Source organism: Jaculus jaculus, chromosome 12, assembly GCF_020740685.1.
Source record: "Jaculus jaculus isolate mJacJac1 chromosome 12, mJacJac1.mat.Y.cur, whole genome shotgun sequence".
NCBI classification, from domain to species: Eukaryota; Metazoa; Chordata; class Mammalia; order Rodentia; family Dipodidae; genus Jaculus; species Jaculus jaculus.
In genome coordinates this window covers 12,274,548-12,293,319 of record NC_059113.1, presented here as the reverse complement: position 1 = coordinate 12,293,319, position 18,772 = coordinate 12,274,548, and the positions used below count along the sequence as shown (strand labels likewise).

The following is an 18,772-nucleotide window of genomic DNA, read 5'->3' as shown; positions in this document are numbered from 1 at the left end:
AGTGGAAAATATTATACTAACGGAGTACCCCAGGGTCACAAAAAGAAAACTGCATGATTTTCCTAACATGTTGATCCTGCCTTTCATGTGTGTACAGATACAGTAAGGAATTATGTCCATAGGCATGGGCATGAAACTGGCTGGATCTAGATTTCTAACACTTGGAAATAAAATGTCAGTTCAATTAGAACACAAATTTCTTTCTCTACTGCATCATGTCCAAAGATTGCAATCATTTCTCAAAAGAATGATGTAAAAAGAAATCTCTCCGTTGTCCAGTGCCCTTCACTTCTAACTAGTTCTTGAATCCGTTGATGGGGAAACATTGTCAAAGGTGTTAGGTGTCAATATCCACTACAGCCAAACTTCCATCATCACCAATCCTGCTCGTCAGTGTGCCTGGGGTCCATCTTCCTGCACCGCTCAGCAATGGGATGGAGCTGAGCACCCTCCTACTTTGAATGAAGAGGACATGAATCTGCACAATTTCCAGAGAAACTGAGCAGTTTACAATTCCTGTTGAGGGAAAGGAATAATCGGTGGTCTTACCTTCTCCCAGTTCGGTGTAGATCACCGGACACGTGACTACCGTCAACTTGCGGTTCGGGCACAGTCCCCATTTCAAAAGGAGACCCCGCGCTGGTTGATGCAGACACGGATTCGCTTGTAGTGAATTTGCTATTTTCACTTTTCTTTTCTTCTGCCAGAGGGCAGGGGGCTCCATTCCTTTAAGAGATTCATGAAAGTCAATGTTTTCTACTGTTTCTTCTAAGAAGATTACAAAACAATAGGGGAAAATTCCACTCCTCCACTGATTGTTTTTTCAACCGTTTTCATTTGTTCTAGAGAGACAGAGCATGTGGCAGGTATGAGAGACGGGGTGAGGCGCGCACTCCAACCACTGCGAATGACCTCCAGATGCAAGTGCCACCTTCTGCCGCAGGCTCACATGGCTCCTGGGAATTGTGCCTGTGCCATTTGGATTTGAAGGCAAGCGCCTTATTGGCTTAGTCATCTCTCCTAGACCTACTTATCTTTAAATGAATTTTTAACATGAGAATTACCAGGAAATGGCAAGGAAAGATATATTCTCTGATCATAAAATGGACACAGGTACAATTGATACTATGTGGTACACGAGGCTTATGCGAGAAGTTGTAACTGAGCTCAAGGACGTCTTTACATGGACAACAATGTAAACAAGGGGATGAACAATGAGGGGCATCAACCATGGAGATAAGAGACACCAGACACATGGTGCCTATGATGTCTAGATACTTCAATGGAAAAGAAAACAGATGAATGCAAACAGAGACGATGTCATATTACTTGTGAATGCTACCCTCACAGGATCGACCTCACTGAATATAACAAATGACGCAGTGACGGGAGTGATGCATTAGCGATTTACACCATATTTTGGTTTTCTTTTCAAATGTAACAATGTTCAATATAAATGATGTGAAATGTAGCATGGAGTTGGGTTTTGTGGCACACTCCTTTAATCCCAGCAGTTGGGAGGCAGAGATAGGATAATTACTGTGAGTTTCAGGGCACCCTGAGACCTCAAATGATGCATTCCAGGTCAGCCTGGGCTATAGAGAAACCTTACTTTGAAAAGCCAAAACCAACCAGAAACAAATGAAAAAACACCATCAACTCAGTACTGGGAGTGTACCCTTTCATTTCTGCAGTAAGAACAACTTAGGGATTTAAAAGTAGTATAACGCGAAGTGCACAGATGGCTGAGCAGTTAAGGCACCTGCATGCAAAGCCAAACAATCCACAGGTTCTATTCCTCAGGACCCATGTAAGGCTGATTCACAAGGGGACATATGCATCTGGAAATCAGCTTCAGTGGCTGGAGGCCCTAGCACCCCTAATCATACTTTCTCTCTGTCCCTCTCTCTGTGTATGTACATATACATATGTACATATGTGTGTGTGTGTGTGTGTGTATATATATATCTGACTCTTTCACTCTTGTTCAAATAAATAAAACAAATCAAGAAATAAATAACAGTAGGATACTGTAATTATACCTTTTAATTATTCCTACTTTTGGATTTCTTTGTAACAATACTTTAGGTTTTGCCATTTCTAGAATTACTTTTGTAACTACATCATTGTCCTTAATTTTAACTTACATTAGGCATTTGTATGAAAATGCTTGATTATTACGTTCCATTCTGATGGTGGAATCTGCATCATGGAGAAAAGGAGAAGGAAATAATATATGAGTCATTTTTATGTGTGTGTAATATGCATTTTTAGCTTCCCTCATTCATATTCTGAGGAAATGTCTACTGATGATGTTTGTATAATGTGTAATATATGCAGGTTTTTTTTTTGAAGTAGGGTCTCACTCTAGCCCAGGCTGACCTGAATTCACTATATTCTCAGGGAGGCCTTGACCTCAAAGTGATCCTCCTACATCTGCCTCCCAAGTTCAGGGACTAAAGGTGTGCAGCATGGTTCCCGGCTGTGTGTAACATATTTTTAAAGCAATCCTAAGTGAATAGATGACACCATTTATCTTACTTTAACAGAGAATCCTAGGTAAATAATGATTATAAAATCAGGTAGATACAGTAAGAAACAGATTGCGACAGGTTTGGGAGATGTGTCAGAAGCTAAAGAAGCTTGCTCAGAAAGCCTACCCTCCTGGCTGGATTCCCTAGCTCCCTCGTTAAGCCTGCTCCCTGTGTGCTGGACTTCACCTGACACGAGATGACCGCTCACTCCCTTCGGTGTGTCCATTTCTGCAGTAGATGTCTTAGGTGTTGGTATTCTCACCAATTCTTTCAATGGACTTTTTGTAATTTCATGTTTGTTTCCTTTCTCCAAAGGACAAGCACTTTCATTTCTGCAAGGTAGTCAAACAGAATAATGTTGTCTATTAATTCTACACCTCAAGCTTACAAAACAGTTTGACAAAATTCCAAAAATTCCCCTTTTCACATTTCTTAAAATTTTAACAGTTTTGTAATTTATAATTTGAGAGAGATTGAGAAAGGGACAGACAGAGAGAACGGGCAGACCAGTTTCTTGAGCCACTGTGACCATGCATCAAATGCCTGTGCCCCCTTGTGTGCATGTGTGACACTGCATGTTTGCACCATTGCTCCTGGCTACATGGGATGTGGAGATCTGAGCAGGATTTCTGATGCTTCACAGGCAAGTGCCTTAACCGCAAAGCCATCTACATGGTTATTAATTAGTCATCATAAAAATGAGCCCATGTTACAATGAATTTTCTTGGCAAAGAATAATTATCTACATTATTGCCATCATCTTACTTATCATTTTTCTCCTTAGTTGGAACGTCTTTCACAGCTTTTAGAGCATGTTCTTCATCATCATAGTCAGCAGCCTTAGGAGATGCGGGACCATCGGCAGGAACAGAACGAGGGGCAGGAACATCAGCATCCACAGTAATAGCAGGATCAAGAAGGGCAGCAGGAGGTGCAGGTGAATCAGGACCATCCTGAGCATCGGGACCATCAGAAACACGGGGATTCTCAGATGTACTGGAACCATTAGAAATTTCAAAACCAACAGAAGTAGTGAGAGCCTCAGAAGTATCGGGAACAGCAGAAGTATCAGGATCATCACAAGTGTCCATACTGTGAGGAGTGTCTGGACCATCGCGAGTGTCTGGACCATCGGGATTATCTGGACCATCAGGCTTATCCAGACCATCAGAAGTGTCCGAAACATCAGGAGTGTCTGGACCAACAGGATTATCTAATACAACGGTATTATCTGGACCATCCAAAGTGTCCGGATCATCATGGTTATCCGGACCATCATGAGTAACTGGAACATCACAGGTGTTAGGACCATCGGGATCATCTGAACTATCAGGACTATCCGGTCCACCAGGAGTGTGTAGATCATCAGGAGTGTCTGGACCAGCAGGAGTGACCAGACCATGAGTATTGTCTGAATCATTAATAGTATCTGGACAATCACAAGCGTCCAGACCATCAGGAGTGACCGGAAGATCAGGGTTATCTGAAGCATTGGAAGTTACTGGACCATGATGAGTGACCAGACCATCAGGATATTCTGAAACATTGGTACTATCTGGAGCATCAGAAGTATATGGACCATTAGCTGTGTCTGGAACATCAGGATATTTTGAACCATCGGGAAATACTGGACCATCAGAAGTGTCCAAGCCATCAGGAATGTACGGACCATCTGGAGTGTCTGGACCATCAGCATTAGCTGGACGATCAGAATTGTCTGGACCATTGGGACTATCATTACCATCAGTGATATTCGGACCATCAGTAGTGTTTGGATCATCAGGAGTGTCTGCACCATCAGGAGTATCTGGACCATCATAAGTGTCCGGACCATCAGCAGTGTCCGGTGCAGATGAGGCAAGGGGAGCATGAGGACGGTAAGGACAAAGCATCACTAGGAGCAGCAGGAACAACAGGGGCATGAGGAATGGCAGGGGCAGGTGGAAGAAGACAAGCAAGACGAGGAGGAAGAGCAGGTGCAGATATATAGGAGAAGAAAGGGGAGCATGATCAGCAGGAGCAGAAAGGTCAGTGGGAGTATCAGGATCATGCAGAGGATTGGGAACATCCAGAGAATCAGGACCATCTGGAGAATCAGGACCATGCAGAGTATCGGTACCATCAGGAATATGAGGTGCATCCGGAGCATCAGAACCATCCAGAGTATCACAAGCAGAAGGAGCAGGAGAATCGAATGGGTCAACATCAGGGATAGTAGTGGCAGGAGTAGAAGTTGGGGCAGGAGAAGCAGGAGGGGCAGGAGTAGCAGGAACAGGAGGATCAGTGCCATCAGCAGCAGCGGCAGAGGAGGCAGGAGCTGCGCTACCAGAACCAGGGGCAGCAGGGTCGGCAGCAGCAGAAACAGTAGCTGCGGCTCTACGATGTAACTTCTCTGAGCCTGTCAGTTCCTTAAGTAAGCATTTCTTCCTCACTCGTTCAACCTTTAATGAAAGTTGCAGTCGTGTTACTTTCCACTAAAAAGAAGTTTTATGGCTTTTCTATGTTTGTTTTTCTCTTTTCATTTTGTTATTGTGTTTTTCCAGGTAGGGTCCCCCTATACACCAGGCTGACCTGGAATTCACTATGTAGTCTAAGGGTGGCCTCAAACTCACGGGGATCCTCCTATCCCAACCTCAATAATACTAGCATTAAAGGTGTGCGCCATCACGCCCGCCTCCGTTCATTGCTTTTATCGCTTGTCACTTCCTTTCCGTGACTTAATTATAGTGAAGAAAGTGTTGGTTTTAATTTTTAGCTATTTGAGATGGACAGACAGCCATAGGCAGATATTCATAGAGTATGGGTGCACTAGGGTATCCAGACATTGCAAACAAACTCCACACGCATATGCCACCTTGTGCATCTGGTTTATGTGGGTCCTGGAGGAATGAACCTGAGTCCTTTGGCTTTGCAGAGAAATGCGATAACTGCTAAGCCATCTCTCCAACCCTACAACACATTTTTGTGCCTTACATTGATTTTATCATATTCAATCATTGATTTTTGAAATAAATTCTGCTTTCTTTCTTCTCAAGTGAAAGAACCAGAGTGTTCAGGGATCTCAACAAACGACAGGCTTCCTTCCGTGTCTCCTTCTGTTGTGCTCTACGTCACCTACCATGCTCAGTCTCTGTGTAGGGGGACAGGAGTAAAGGTATTAAAAAGACCAAATGCAACTTCTTCCACAATGAACTCAGGGAATTTCTAGAGTTGCATTCATTGATGATTGGATTTATTAAGGTTTAATGGGGAGAGAGGAGGGGAATGGCTCAGTGATTAAAAGTCTTTACACGGGTTGAATTTCTCAGTTCCTCCTCTAAAGTCAGCCAGATGATTTCAGCCTCAGAATCTGTGTCTTTCATTCGAGTGGCATAAGACACAGGCACGCTCATGTGTGTGGTTGAATCATTACTAGATGTATTTAGGCATGAGTCATGTCAGTAAAAAGCCCTGTAAAGTCCATTTGTCCGTGGGACAAGTATTCCTAACTCAATTTTCCTGTACAGTATGGACTTTCAAAAACATTTTCTACCTCATCCATTACTACTTCAATGATTGTACTAGTCATATTTAATTTTATCAAAGTGATGAATAATTAAATTGGTGTTAACTTCACAACTTTGCAAATAAACAATCCTGGGCAGAGAACTGCCGCATTTTAAAACTAATCACTACCAAAACAAAATTCACAACAAAACAATGAATTTCAGAACGTGCATTTTACCTGGGCATTGAAGTCATTGTCTTGCTCGTCTCTTTCAGTTTCAGAATCACGAGCACCTCTGTTGGTCGCCCTTCAGAATGACAGGGGATGATGAGTAACTTTAGTTATTAAAATAGTGTGGTACAAGGTCACTTTTCTACATAATCAATAAGAGGTCTTCATTTATGAAGTAAAAGTGGCCTTTTCAAAGCTGGTAGATATTTATGCCTTTACCAGTTCACTATGCGGGAAGTTCAACAGAGACCAACCAGGTCCATACGGGACACCTACAGGCTGCATATTGGCAGAGTCTGCGCTGTGTGTCTATATCATGTTCTTCTCTTGAAGGTATCCCAGAACACTCCCTACATGGACATGGCACATTTGTCATCGAAACGAGAGCAAATCCCTTACTGCAGCAAGGCAGAAAGATAAACTAGGCCCTCCCAGGTGTCTGTTCCTTGCTGAAGACTAAGTGTAGATCCACGTCTGTACATGGAGGCATGGGGCCCACACTACCATGAGCCTGTCTGCTGCAGACAACGCTCCTGGGAGTGTGGTTAACATGCTGCGGAGACCTGGAAGTTTCTCACTTGCTAAAACAAAATCATGAAGTTATCAACAGAGCAGCCAGGTTCCAGCACTCCCTTCAGAGCTACCCAGTTCTTGAAAAACAGGTCAGGAAGCACAGATGCTTTGTAAGCCTGTTGTGATGGTTACAAGTTGACACACATGAAGCACATAGCATGATGTGTGTCCGCAAGAACACCCAATGATCAAGAGTGCCTCCTCTGTGTGTTGTCCATGACTCCACAATATTGAAGGTCAAGAAATCCTACCTGCGATAGAAGCTCGGAGAAGTACTGCGAGCTGCTTCTGAGGAGAAAGGAAAGTACATTTTACAACAGCAATACAAAATGCAACATAGTGAAATTACATGAAGGATGTAGTGGTAGGACATAATTAGACACAAATCTCGTGTCACCATTCATTATAATATTAATAGGCAGGTGAAAATGCCCTGAAGTCTTACTTCCATTTCATTGTGGAATGAAAAACGATAAGAAGAAGAAAGAAATGAATGAAGGACTAACACGTGGAAGTAAGCTGCTGTGGGCAACGACTGCCATTCTAGCTGAGCACCGTCACCCTGACATGAGGTGCTCCGCCAGCAGAATCCCCATCCCAAGGTGAGGGCGTCAAGCACATGACACGTTGCTCTCCTGGACTTGAAGGCTTGAGGAACACTTCATGTTCTGTGTTGGCCCCAGAAAGTTATCTCCAGCTCTTCCACTGAAATTGCTCAGTTCAGGGTGAAAGTCTCTCACAAGGAAGGAGAACTAACGTCACTGTGCAGCTCAGCATAAAAACAGGAAATAGACCAGGAACCAAGAGGTTTGAAATGAATCTCCAGTTGTCAGTGAGGCAAAACTCAAGGGAGGGCGGAGTGCTTACCCTCCCGACTCCTCCTCGGGAAAGACGCTAGTACAAGTGCATCGCTCTGGCTCTGCTCCTGTCTGATGTACGCTCATCTTCCACTTAATCTCCCTTGAAAGGAACCATTGAGGGCGATTTGGTTCAGTGCTGAAAGGTGCTCGTTTGGAAAGTCTGCCAGCCCTGCTTCCTTTCTGCAGTCACATAACGCAACATGGACATTCTCTTGCAGAAGCAAGAGTCACTGTTGGCTTCCCTTCATTGTGCACGCGTGCAAGTAAAAACATAAATCAATGAAAAGAACTCCGGGAGGGGTCGCTGCCTTTGGAGTGAAGACCGCTGAGCGGTGATCTCACAGCGAGACATGGTGAGGGAGGCACTGGGGACAGAGCGACAAGCCTACAGAGAACCGCCTGACAGCAAGCGCACGGATCCACGCACGCGCTCGTCCCAGGCCAGCAGCTGGCTCTCACTAAAAGAGAAAATAACGCATTCTCTCTTCATTTGAAGGACACAAACACCCAGTGAGACCTTCCTGGTATTTCCAATGACGAGAGTCGAGGGTTGTCCAAAAAATAGTCGAGGCTGAGGTTGCTCGTGGTGGAGCACTTCCTTAGCCAGCAGCCAGTACTGATCACCATACATAGTGAAGAAAGTGTTATTTACAAAATGGTTCCTGAGAAAATGAGCCCTCTCATCATAACAGTGAATCTCTGCATACTCATCATGAATGGCACAGGATTATTATGATTTATCTACACCATTAATTTCCTGGTCTTATTTCCAGAGGATACATAGGTAGGAAAGATGTTTTAGACAGTTTTCTATTTTTTATTTTATTTTATTTTTTTCTTTTTCAAGGTAGGGTCTCCCTCTGGTCAGGCTGACCTGGAACTATGTAGTCTCAGTGTGGCCTCGAACTCATGCTGATCCTCCTACCTGTGCCTCCCAAGTGCTGGGATTAATGGCGTGCACCACCACGCCCGCCTCTTTAGACAGTTTTTAAAAGTGCAAGTTACCGAAAGCGTTTCATTACCACTAACACTTTCGGGACAGACTTGGCAGAATGTGGTGTGTTCCTGCATGATGTGATCTTTTTCAGCTCACATGACGGGGCAGATCTCCCTGAAAAGTATACTTTCGGCATGTTAAATAAGAGGCACCATATTCCAATTTAGTCCACAAGAAGGCAAGGTCAAAAAGGAGCTGGAGGTACAGCTCAGGAGGGGCACAGTGCCTAGACTGCTCAGAAGTCTCTATGCTGAATTTGTTGAAAAGACCAAAAAAAAAAAAAGAGGAGGAGTGATCTAAAAGACATATTCAGTGAGCCTGTTAAAATGTATCACAGCCGGGCATGGTGGCGCACGCCTTTAATCCCAGCACTCAGGAGACAGAGGTAGGAGCATCGCCGTGAGTTCCAGGCCACCCTGAGCCTACATAGTGAATTCCAGGTCAGCCTGGGCTAGAGTAAAACCCTACCTCAAAAAATCAAAAAAAAATAATGTATTACAGGCAGGCATAGTCACCTCAATATGTGACCGAATGACCTCAGGAAAAGCATCTTGTATGGTTTGTGCAGACTGACAGGTATAAAGTTATACCACACAATGGTAATTGTAGGAACGAGCAAGAAATTAATAAAGTGTTTCATGGTGTATCGTATGGTATGCCACAGATCCCATTTGAAGGTATTCATGGCTTCATTACGTCATCAACTTGTATTTTACACATGCAATCATTGTAAACCACTACAAAGATAAATCATAACTGCACTGTAATAAACAATCATCAGATACATGATAAATGTATGTATTATACAAATGGATTTAAAATACATTTTTATACCCTTTTTTCTTTGTAGTAATGGCAAAAGAAATACAAAATGTTTAAAATCTTTCTCATATTTGTAAGTGATTGTATCTATGTGTCTAAGATTGTTTTCAGGAATTAAAAATCAACCAAAAACTGACTTTGCATTATCTAGGAAGAATTACTTAGCTCACTTTGAACTCCAGTCAGTTGATAAATAAATGAGCAAAATGTATAATGACAACGGTTTTTGTTTTCCCATGTAAATTCAGAGCAGCAGGCATAACTGAAAGTCAGCATTTTTCCCCAGAGTTGGGGGTTTGGGTCAGTGAGGGATCAAGGGCCTCACATGGCTGAGGCCCTGCAACTACACCCAGTATGGGGAAAAAAACAAACAATCGGAGACTAGAAAGATGGCTTAGTGGTTAAGGTGCTCGCCTGAGAAGCCTAAGAACTGAGATTCGATTCTCCAGGTCCCATACAAGCCAGATGCACATGGTACCTCATGCATCTGGAATTTGCTTGCAGTGGCTAGAGGCCCTGGCACGCACGTTCCTACTCTCTCTCTCCTCATTCTGTCTTAATTAAAACAAAACAAAACAAAAGAGCAGTCTCACCTCGACGTCGCACTGTATGCTTACACATCCTCCTGCGGTGCATTTTACGGTGTTTCCTAAAAATAAAGGATAGTTACTTGGATGCACTTATTAAAATCAATCGATCACGGGTTCTTCAGCAATTAGTAATGATTGATGATGGCTTTCCTTATTTCTCCTCTGAAGTCAAAGATAGGAATAGAATTTTCCCTTGGAAAAATCTTAAAACCACACCTCCGTATGATACCTGCATGCACAAGGACACACATAGGCAGACACACCCACACACACAGGACAGGGGTGATCTGAAGCGCGCTCACTCCCCGAGTCCACATTCTTGCTCTCAGCGTTCCTGGCTCCTTGACTCTCCATGGCCGTTCTTTGCGCTGCTGCAGGGACTGGGAGTTCCCTCCTTACAGCACACAGGTCCCTGTACCTCTCATTACTCAGAAGGAACGAAGGATCGCCCGAGGTTCCAGCAGAACCACACCATACCAGGGGCTCACCCTCGTAGGCATTTCTGGGAGTCTGAGCCTGCTTCCCCCACACTCGGTATGGGAGATGAGGAGATGCATTTCTACCTGTCAGCCTCACCTGCCACCACGCTCACATCACAGCACATTTTGGGCATTCTGAAGATGGTTCTTATCAGGAAATTGCAGAGTGGATGTTGAAACTACAACCTCACTGCGTCTCTGCTCAATCACCGTGACTCTGTCATGCTGAGTCCTTACAGCGCACACCCTTGCCACAACTCCCACGCGGGCTGCACGCCTCACGACTGCTCCCCTCTCCTGGCAAGAGCTGAGAGCTCCAGCTCTATGTGCCTAGGATCCACTTGGCGCTTCACCCCTGGGATGAACATTGAGAGGGCTGTGATCCTGCTCTGGAGAGCCACAACCAACGGGCCATCACTCATGGGGTCGCCAGCAAAGCTAAGAGCCCTGAGCACGGCTTCCTTTTGTCTCCAGCCCTCAGTCTTCTCAGAATCGACTGATCTCAACTCTGTGTGCTCAGTACTTTGTATTTCACACCCAAACAGTGAGGCCATGGGAAATACCCCCAGACGCGTTGAGGTTCGGGCACCTACAATTTGTATGCAGCTTGTACGTAGAAAAATAATGAAGGGCAAAGGGTCACAAGCAGAAGGAGCACACAGAAAGAGAGTTCCCTGGGATCTAAGGGAAGGTGACCTGCTCCCAGTCTCAGCTCCCTAACCAGCAAAGCAGAGCACAAAGACCCCGCGTCAGCAGGGTGAGAAGGGACAGGAACCTCCTATGCATGTCTTGTCGCTTCATCTGACCAGTGACTGTTCTTGCTAAGCCTTCCTTGCATTGCTTCCCCTGTATTCGTGAGAGATGAGTCAGTCTTCCTTCTGTCTACTCGCTGCTTCTGACTTCTGTGAGCGCCACCACTCAGGACAGCACAGAGCTGACAAGAGGGAACCATACCTATCCAGCAGCTCCTCCGCATGTATATCTGCGCCCATGTGTTCCAAAAATTCTGCTATAAAATCTTTGTTTTCCTGTAGAGCAAGGAGGTATGGCGTGAAGCCTTCCTACAAAAACAAGAAATCAATCAATCAATAGGCACACAAATAAAATAATTAAAATAAAATAATACAGATAATTTACAACTTACACAATTTATGCATTTCTCCACTGAACTGTAGAGATCATGAAAGAGGTCGTGAACACAAGGAGGAGTGTAGACAGTAACTCACAAGTCCCTCTCGTCCTCGTCCCGAGCTGCTCCTGCACACAGGCCGCTCCTGCGCTGGGACGTGCGCTGCCCCTGCTCACTATCAACACGTGCACTCCAGTTCGCTCAGGAACTCACCTCAACACCCACTGCCTCTAAGGAATTTCACTTTGACGGACTTGAATGATATTTTCCAACTAAAACAACAACTATGTGAACACAGTGTGCTACCTTTTATCTTTGATGCATCACTGTGCATCTGGCTACATGGGATCTTTTGTTACAAAAAACTTATTTATTTAGAAACAGAGAATGATAGAGAACAGAGTTAGAATGGGCACACCAGGGCCTCAGGCCTCTGCATACTAACTCTAGAGGCATGTGCCGATTTTTGCATCTAGCTTCATCTGCTTTCTGGAGCAGGAAGCCTCTGTTGTGATGGTTTGCAAGCAAGTTCCTTAACCACTGAAACATCGATCCAGGCCTAATTTGTAAGCTTCACACCATGTTATTTTGGGGGGCGGGGTGGATTTAAGTAGGGTATTATTCCAACCCAGGCTGACCTGGAATTCATTACTGAATCTCAAGGTGGCCTCAACCACACAGCAATCCTCCACCTCTGCCTCCCAAGAGCTGGGAGTAAAGGTGTGCACCACCATGCCTGGCTTCAATCCAAATTTTAATCTCTAACAGAACGTGTAGGCTCATGTACTGCTGTACATTGCTGTCAACCATGTATCTTTATAAATTAATATTAATCAAGTTGATAACCTTGCAATATTTCACAATCATCATGAACCACGATGTCAAATATCTGGAATGGAAAAGCAGGAGGCGTGAGGTAATATCCTGGCATGTCCCTAGAAACCTGGAACTCACGTGGGCCCTCCATATAAGTAGTGTGTGTTACTAAGACACCAGAATGCCACATGGACTCACAGGAGACTGCATTCAATTATTGCCTATTCAAGGTAGGGGTCTCCTGCTAGCTCAGGCTAACCTGGAATTTGCTATGTAGTCTCAGGGTGTCCTTGAACTCACGAAGATCCTCCTACCTCTGCCTCCCGAGGGCTGGGATTAACGGTGAGCACCACTACGCCCGACTGCGTGCTATTTTTCATGGCAAGTTTCTTTACAAGTTTCCATCAGTTCAAATGTGGACTTCATGCACGCAGGCAAATCAGTGTATTTATGAGCAACGTTGAGCCCACAGCCCTTGAGATTTCCCTCTGCCGTGCTCATTTCCACATGCTTAAGGAAAAGCAAGTGTGTGACTGTGGACTCTTCCTTTTAGCAAAAAGTCAAGTGATAACAACCTAAGTGTAATGAAAACGGTGCCCAACACCCTCTACAAGAATTTCTTCAACACATTAACTTCCACTCCATTTGCACCGGTATCTTCCCACGTTCTCAATCAATGCATTGTGAAGCCATCTTAGGGCTCTTCTTATTAACTGAATGTTTCTCCCACTGTAAAACTGCCAAGCTGCTGAGGGCAGGGTTTGAGAACCATCACAGACACACTGAGTGGATACCACACACCTTCAATTCAAAAACCTTTCCTAACTTGCTACAATCCTCAGCGAGAAAATCTGGCTCATGTTTGATATTTGTTAATGTGTTGAAATGAATGAGGACAATAGAGAAGACATCCTTGAAAGGAAAGCCTCTGATTATTCAAAGGCTATGAGTAGCAATTTCCTAAACGCTTTATTTTATTTTTCCTTTATTGATTGATTTCTTATATCGATTTTTATTTTGTTTTATACTGATATTTATTTTATTTTATTTTGGTGTTTCACTGTAGGGTTGCATTCTAGTGCAGGCTGACCTGTAATTCACTATATAATCTCAGGGTGGCCTGAAACTCATGGAGATCATCCTACATCTGCCACTCCCTACCGTGTGCTGGGATTAAAGGGTGTGCCACCACACCGAGCCTAAAGTTTGTTTTTTTGTTTGTTTGTTTGTTTTTCATCACTCCTTCTTACAGTTCAGCCTCATCTCAGAAATGATTCACTTTCAAAGATTTTTTTTTTTTTAATTTTAAAAAGACAAGAGAGAACTGTCCAAAGGCATGAGCCACCACAATCGATCCCCAGAGGCTTGCGCCACCTCGTGGGCATCTGTGGCCCTGCCCTTGTCTCACGGTTGTACATCTGGCTTACACGGAATCTGGAGAGTCAAACATGGTGCCCAAACTTCCCGGGCAAGCACCTTTGACCTCCAAACCATCTCTCCCGCCCATCATTCACTTTTATATGATGATCCATGCTAACGAGGATTCCATTTGTCATAAATATTTATTTAGAGTTGTAAAACAAGGCCCAACTCTTAGATAATTTACTGTTCCGTGTTGTTTTACAGTAATTACAAAGTCCTTGGTGAAAAACATATTTAAACAAAGTTTTACCTTTAAAACATTCAATGTCTCTTCCATCATTTGCCACAAAAGCATTGAAATAATGCTGTAGCCACGAAAACGTCTTTAAGAAGTTCCAATGCCAGGCATGGTGGCACATGCCTTTAATCCCAGCACTAAGGAGGCAGAGGTAGAGGATCACCATGATTTCGAGGCCACCCTGTGACTATATACGGAATTCCACATAGACTGGAGTGGGGGGAGACCCTACCTCCAAAATAAAAAATAAAAATAAAAAGTTCCAATATTAAAAGAAAAATCTGGGGCTGGAGAGATGGCTTAGCGGTTAAGCGCTTGCCTGTGAAGCCTAAGGACCCCGGTTCGAGGCTCGGTTCCCCAGGTCCCATGTTAGCCAGATGCACAAGGGGGCGCACGCATCTGGAATTTGTTTGCAGAGGCTGGAAGCCCTGGTGCGCCCTTTCTCTCTCTCTCCCTCTATCTGTCTCTCTCTGTGTCTGTCGCTCTCAAATAAAAAACTAAAATATTAACAAGAAAAATCTGTCAAGAGTAAAATTTCAAACCATTTCACTTTGTTAACACTGGAGATTCCACATATGAACAATGGAGCAGCATGTGCCTTTGTTAAAACAAACCTATTTCAATGATTGTGGAAATAGAGTCGGGTCATCTTACCTTTGTTTTTGCCTCGATATTTGCATCGTAGGCAAGCAGTAGATCTGCCAGTTCTAAGTCATCATTCAGAGCTGCGTAATGCAGCGCGGTGTTCCCGTACATGTCTGCGTCGTTCGGATCAGCTCCATGTGTAAGCAGGGTATCGACACACAAATGAAACTCCCGCTGGCTGGCCTGTGGACCAAGAGTTCCCCGATTGAAAGACATCCAGATCAACAATCCACTAGCTTCACAATTACTTCCCTATAAATGAGAGACATTCATTTTTCCTCTCAGCTTGTTTTGTTCCCAAGTTGACATGAGGGCTCCTCATGTAGCTCAGGCTTCTCATCCCAGCTTCTCATGGGGAGGGATCACAGGGGGGCGCCCCTCCTTGATGTTCGAGCATTGCAATGACTAAGTTCTCACACTGAAGTTGCTGCATGTTACCTACCTTGATAAGTGGAGTGCACTGCTCGTTATCGAAGACACTGATGGTGCATTCGTAGTCGAGTAACAGATGGACCACTTCCCTGTGGCCATAGGCACACGCGTAATGCAGAGCAGTTCTATGCAAATGAGAGGGCATTTTAGGAAGTTATATAACACTACATCAAAACACATCCATTATAAAACTCAGGTAGGGTGCACTTAGTTTTCATCAGAAGAGAAGGTGTTAGAATTTTCTTATTTTTATTTACTCTTTGCTTGCAGGTGCTTGTATGGAGTGTGAGTGTTGTGTATTTGTGTGAGGGGGGAGGTGGATGGTTAAAAGTACATCTGATGCAAAGCCCTGTGCCAACCTCCTGTAGAGGCAGGAGGAGTTCATCGTGGGACCCCTCCATTTCTTGACTTTTCTTGCTGTAATGTATTTTTTCTTCCCGAGGTAGGATCTCACGGTAGCCCGAGCTGGCCTGGAATTCACTATGTTGTCTTGGGCTGGCCTTGAACTCACAGCAATCCTCCTACCTCTGTCTCATGAGTGCTGGGATTAAAGGCATGAACCACCTTGGCCAGCCTTGCGTGGCTACTTTTCTTGGACACTGAGCCTCCTTGGCTCAGGACCACGCAGTGTTCAGGAACCTCAGCAATTCTTTGGTTTCTGCCCCACACGAGACCGGCGTTAGAGGCCATCTGCCCACACCCAGCCTTCTATGTGGATGCCTGGGACTCACGCTGGAGCACCGTCAGGCTTCTCAGGCCCTCGTGCTTGTGTGAGACACTGTGAGCCACTGAGAGATCCCCACAGCCTGTCCACATACTGACTCAGGGTCCTGGGCCTACAGTACACGCCTCTACCAGTGCCGCGTCCGTGCACAGAGCAGCCTTTACACTGACCGAAGCTTGGATTCGAATCCTGCTGTACATCTTCGCTTCCCTAGGAGGTCTACTCATGTTTTTCATCCATAAAATGGGGACTGGAAATAGTAGTTACCTTAAAGAATGTTAGGGTGATGGTCTAAAGAGATCAACTCAAAGCCTGTAGACTTGTTTAAAATGCTTAATTGTTCAGTGTTTGTTAGATATGATACCTAATATCATTCACTACTATGAACAAAACTGACATCACAGAGCCCTGTGCGGAGGTAGATTCCTTTAATCCCAGCACTTGGGAGGCAAAGGTAGGAGAATTGTCATGAGTTCAGGCTACCCTGAAACTACATAGTGAATTCCAGGTCAGCGTGGGCTAGAGCAAGACCCTACCTTGAAAAAACCAGCGAAGAAAAGTAACATTCCAATTATGTGAAATAGAATCATAGCTCAAATTTCAGATATAAGAATTGATGTATTCAAATAACCAAAATGGTTTTTTCTATTTTTTAAGAGAGTGAGCGAGAGGAACCGAGAGAGAATTGCTGTGCCAAGGCCTCAGCCACTGAAATTGAACCCTAGGCACTTAGGCCACCTAGTGGACATGTGTGAGCGAACTAGCACTTGCCTCACCTTTGTGTGTCTGACTAATGTGGGATCTCAAGAGTAGAACATGGGGCCTTAGGCTTTGCAGGCAAGCGCCTTAAGCACTAAGCCATCTGTCCAGCACTAAATAATCATAATTATAAATGTGAGAAAGTGTCTGCTTTGTTGTCCATCTCGGCCTTGATCTTGCAATCCATTACTTCAGCCTTTTAGTAGCTGGCATTGCAGGCCAGGGCCACCCTGCCAGGCATTCTCTGATGCTCTTCATCTCACATTTTGGCATCTCTGGCATTCAAATGCTACTTGTAACAGCCATGTTTCACGAGTGTGAATGGCAGGGCTTTTTTCCTTTAAATTTATTACCATACAAAATAAAAGATAATCACACAAGACTCAATGAGATGTGCTCATGACCGCAAGGCAGCACAGACTGTGTGAGGATCTTCGCCAGCAGCCACGTCCTCCTTCTCCACTCTTGTCCACCTCTATGGAAAGGATGGATAGGAAGGAATGACTAAGGCCCCACCCAGCCCACTGTCCCCGCTTAGGATGAGCTCCTTTCTCCTTTGCAGGGCCTTGGATTTAGGGCTGTCACCCGATTGCTCATCTGGCAGTCAAAGTGAGAAGACAGAATCTCTCAAATTTCTGGAAGTGCGTACTTGCAGCCAAAACGCTGGGGAAACCTCCATCCATCCCTCGACATTGTGCAGAGGAACCCAGCCACACAGGTGACACCACTCTCCCAGGATGACCAGTCCCCCGGGCAGTCCCTTGCCCCTCCGGGCCTTTTACCTGTTCTGTACGTCGGTGTCGTTGACGCTGAATAGTCCGCTCCTCAGCAGACACCTCACTGTCTCTACTGAGCCTTCGCTGGCGGCTTGGTGGAACTGCCCTACAGGCTCATAGGCCTGGAGATATTTTGGCCTTTTGTGCCTCTTTCTCTTTAGGAATGTCCAGCAGAAGCAAGCCCCGCACAGGCTGGTGCAGGAGCTCTGGGGCTCAGGGCTCCATCGGGACCCTGACGCCCTCCTCATGATAGAGGTCAAGGGCCTCACGGGCCCCCTCCCCCCATCAGTCACAGCTTTTCGTGGCCTCACGGCCACATTCAGGGTAATTACTATTAAAGAAATACCAAATATGGCCAACACTTTGTAAGTACTGTGTTCAAGGAAGACCCCTGACTCACTAAATGAATGGTAGGAGCAGTTGGTTGCCAGGCAACGAGGGAAACAAAGTTATGTCACAATTGAACGTGACCAGGCAGCCTCAACTGAGGACATGGAGGGTCGGCCACGCACAAGCAAGTGCGAGGCAAGCCCGTCTGACACATGTCAGCTCTGCGCACAAGGCGCCCTGCAAAGGTGAGCTGCCAGGGGTGTGTGTGAAGTGTGCAGATCCTTTGCTGCCCAGCTCTGCCCACAAAGCCAAGTGGTTTCAGTGTGAGGAGCAGGTCCCGCTGTGCACTTGGGTAGCTTTTTTTTAACCTACGATGTCAGGCATTTAAGATTATTGGTGGCTTGATTTTGTTTTGTAGACTTTCCAGTTTCCTGTACATGAGTTCACCAAACCCAAAAACACCAACCTGCACGGAAGGAGAAAGACAGAGCCACAGGAAGGCGAGCGAAGGCTGCAGGTGAGCATGGTGCAGTCCCATCGCGAAGCTCAGGGGCATCTTCAGGATCGCCACCGCGCCCGCCAGCTCATCTGCTCTCGACAGGGTCCCCTGGGCTGCCAAAGCGGCTTCCTTGGCCTCTGCAGAAGTCCCTCTGTCCCTTGAAGTGATGCAACTCTGCCTTTCCTTTCCTCTTCCAAACCCAGTGTGTCCTGTGGGCCTGCCTTGCTCTGACTTCACTGCCTGGTAGGTATATTTGCCAGCGTTGACTGGGACCCCAACAACCAGGTAGTCATCTGCACTGGCTTCACACTGACTCAGGAACTTGGTAGCTGACGTCCAGTGAAGAGATGCGTCCTTGCGAGGCAGCCCCAGGCTCTTGGAGACAGCCCTGGGGATGAACATTGCCTGTCCAGTGCTGGGAGGTGCGAA

The 18,772-nt window shown here is 45.3% G+C and overlaps 1 protein-coding gene across 1 annotated transcript in view; it reads right to left on the bottom strand.

Annotated features, from left to right (window-relative positions):
• LOC123453785 overlaps positions 1–18,434 on the bottom strand; it is a 50,895-nt gene extending 32,461 nt beyond the window's left edge. Inside the window, exons 1-12 of the mRNA XM_045131912.1 lie at positions 18,311–18,434; positions 15,266–15,380; positions 14,833–15,006; positions 11,528–11,634; positions 10,098–10,153; positions 7,077–7,113; positions 6,259–6,328; positions 4,654–4,975; positions 3,300–4,341; positions 2,721–2,866; positions 2,148–2,202; positions 550–726 (exon numbers count right to left, since the gene is read on the bottom strand). Of these exons, the coding sequence (XP_044987847.1) occupies positions 550–726; positions 2,148–2,202; positions 2,721–2,866; positions 3,300–4,341; positions 4,654–4,975; positions 6,259–6,328; positions 7,077–7,113; positions 10,098–10,153; positions 11,528–11,634; positions 14,833–15,006; positions 15,266–15,380; positions 18,311–18,369 (2,360 nt within the window). The 5' untranslated portion in view covers positions 18,370–18,434. The remainder of the gene's footprint in view (positions 1–549; positions 727–2,147; positions 2,203–2,720; positions 2,867–3,299; positions 4,342–4,653; positions 4,976–6,258; positions 6,329–7,076; positions 7,114–10,097; positions 10,154–11,527; positions 11,635–14,832; positions 15,007–15,265; positions 15,381–18,310) is intronic.
• Between the last annotated feature and the right edge of the window lie 338 nt (positions 18,435–18,772).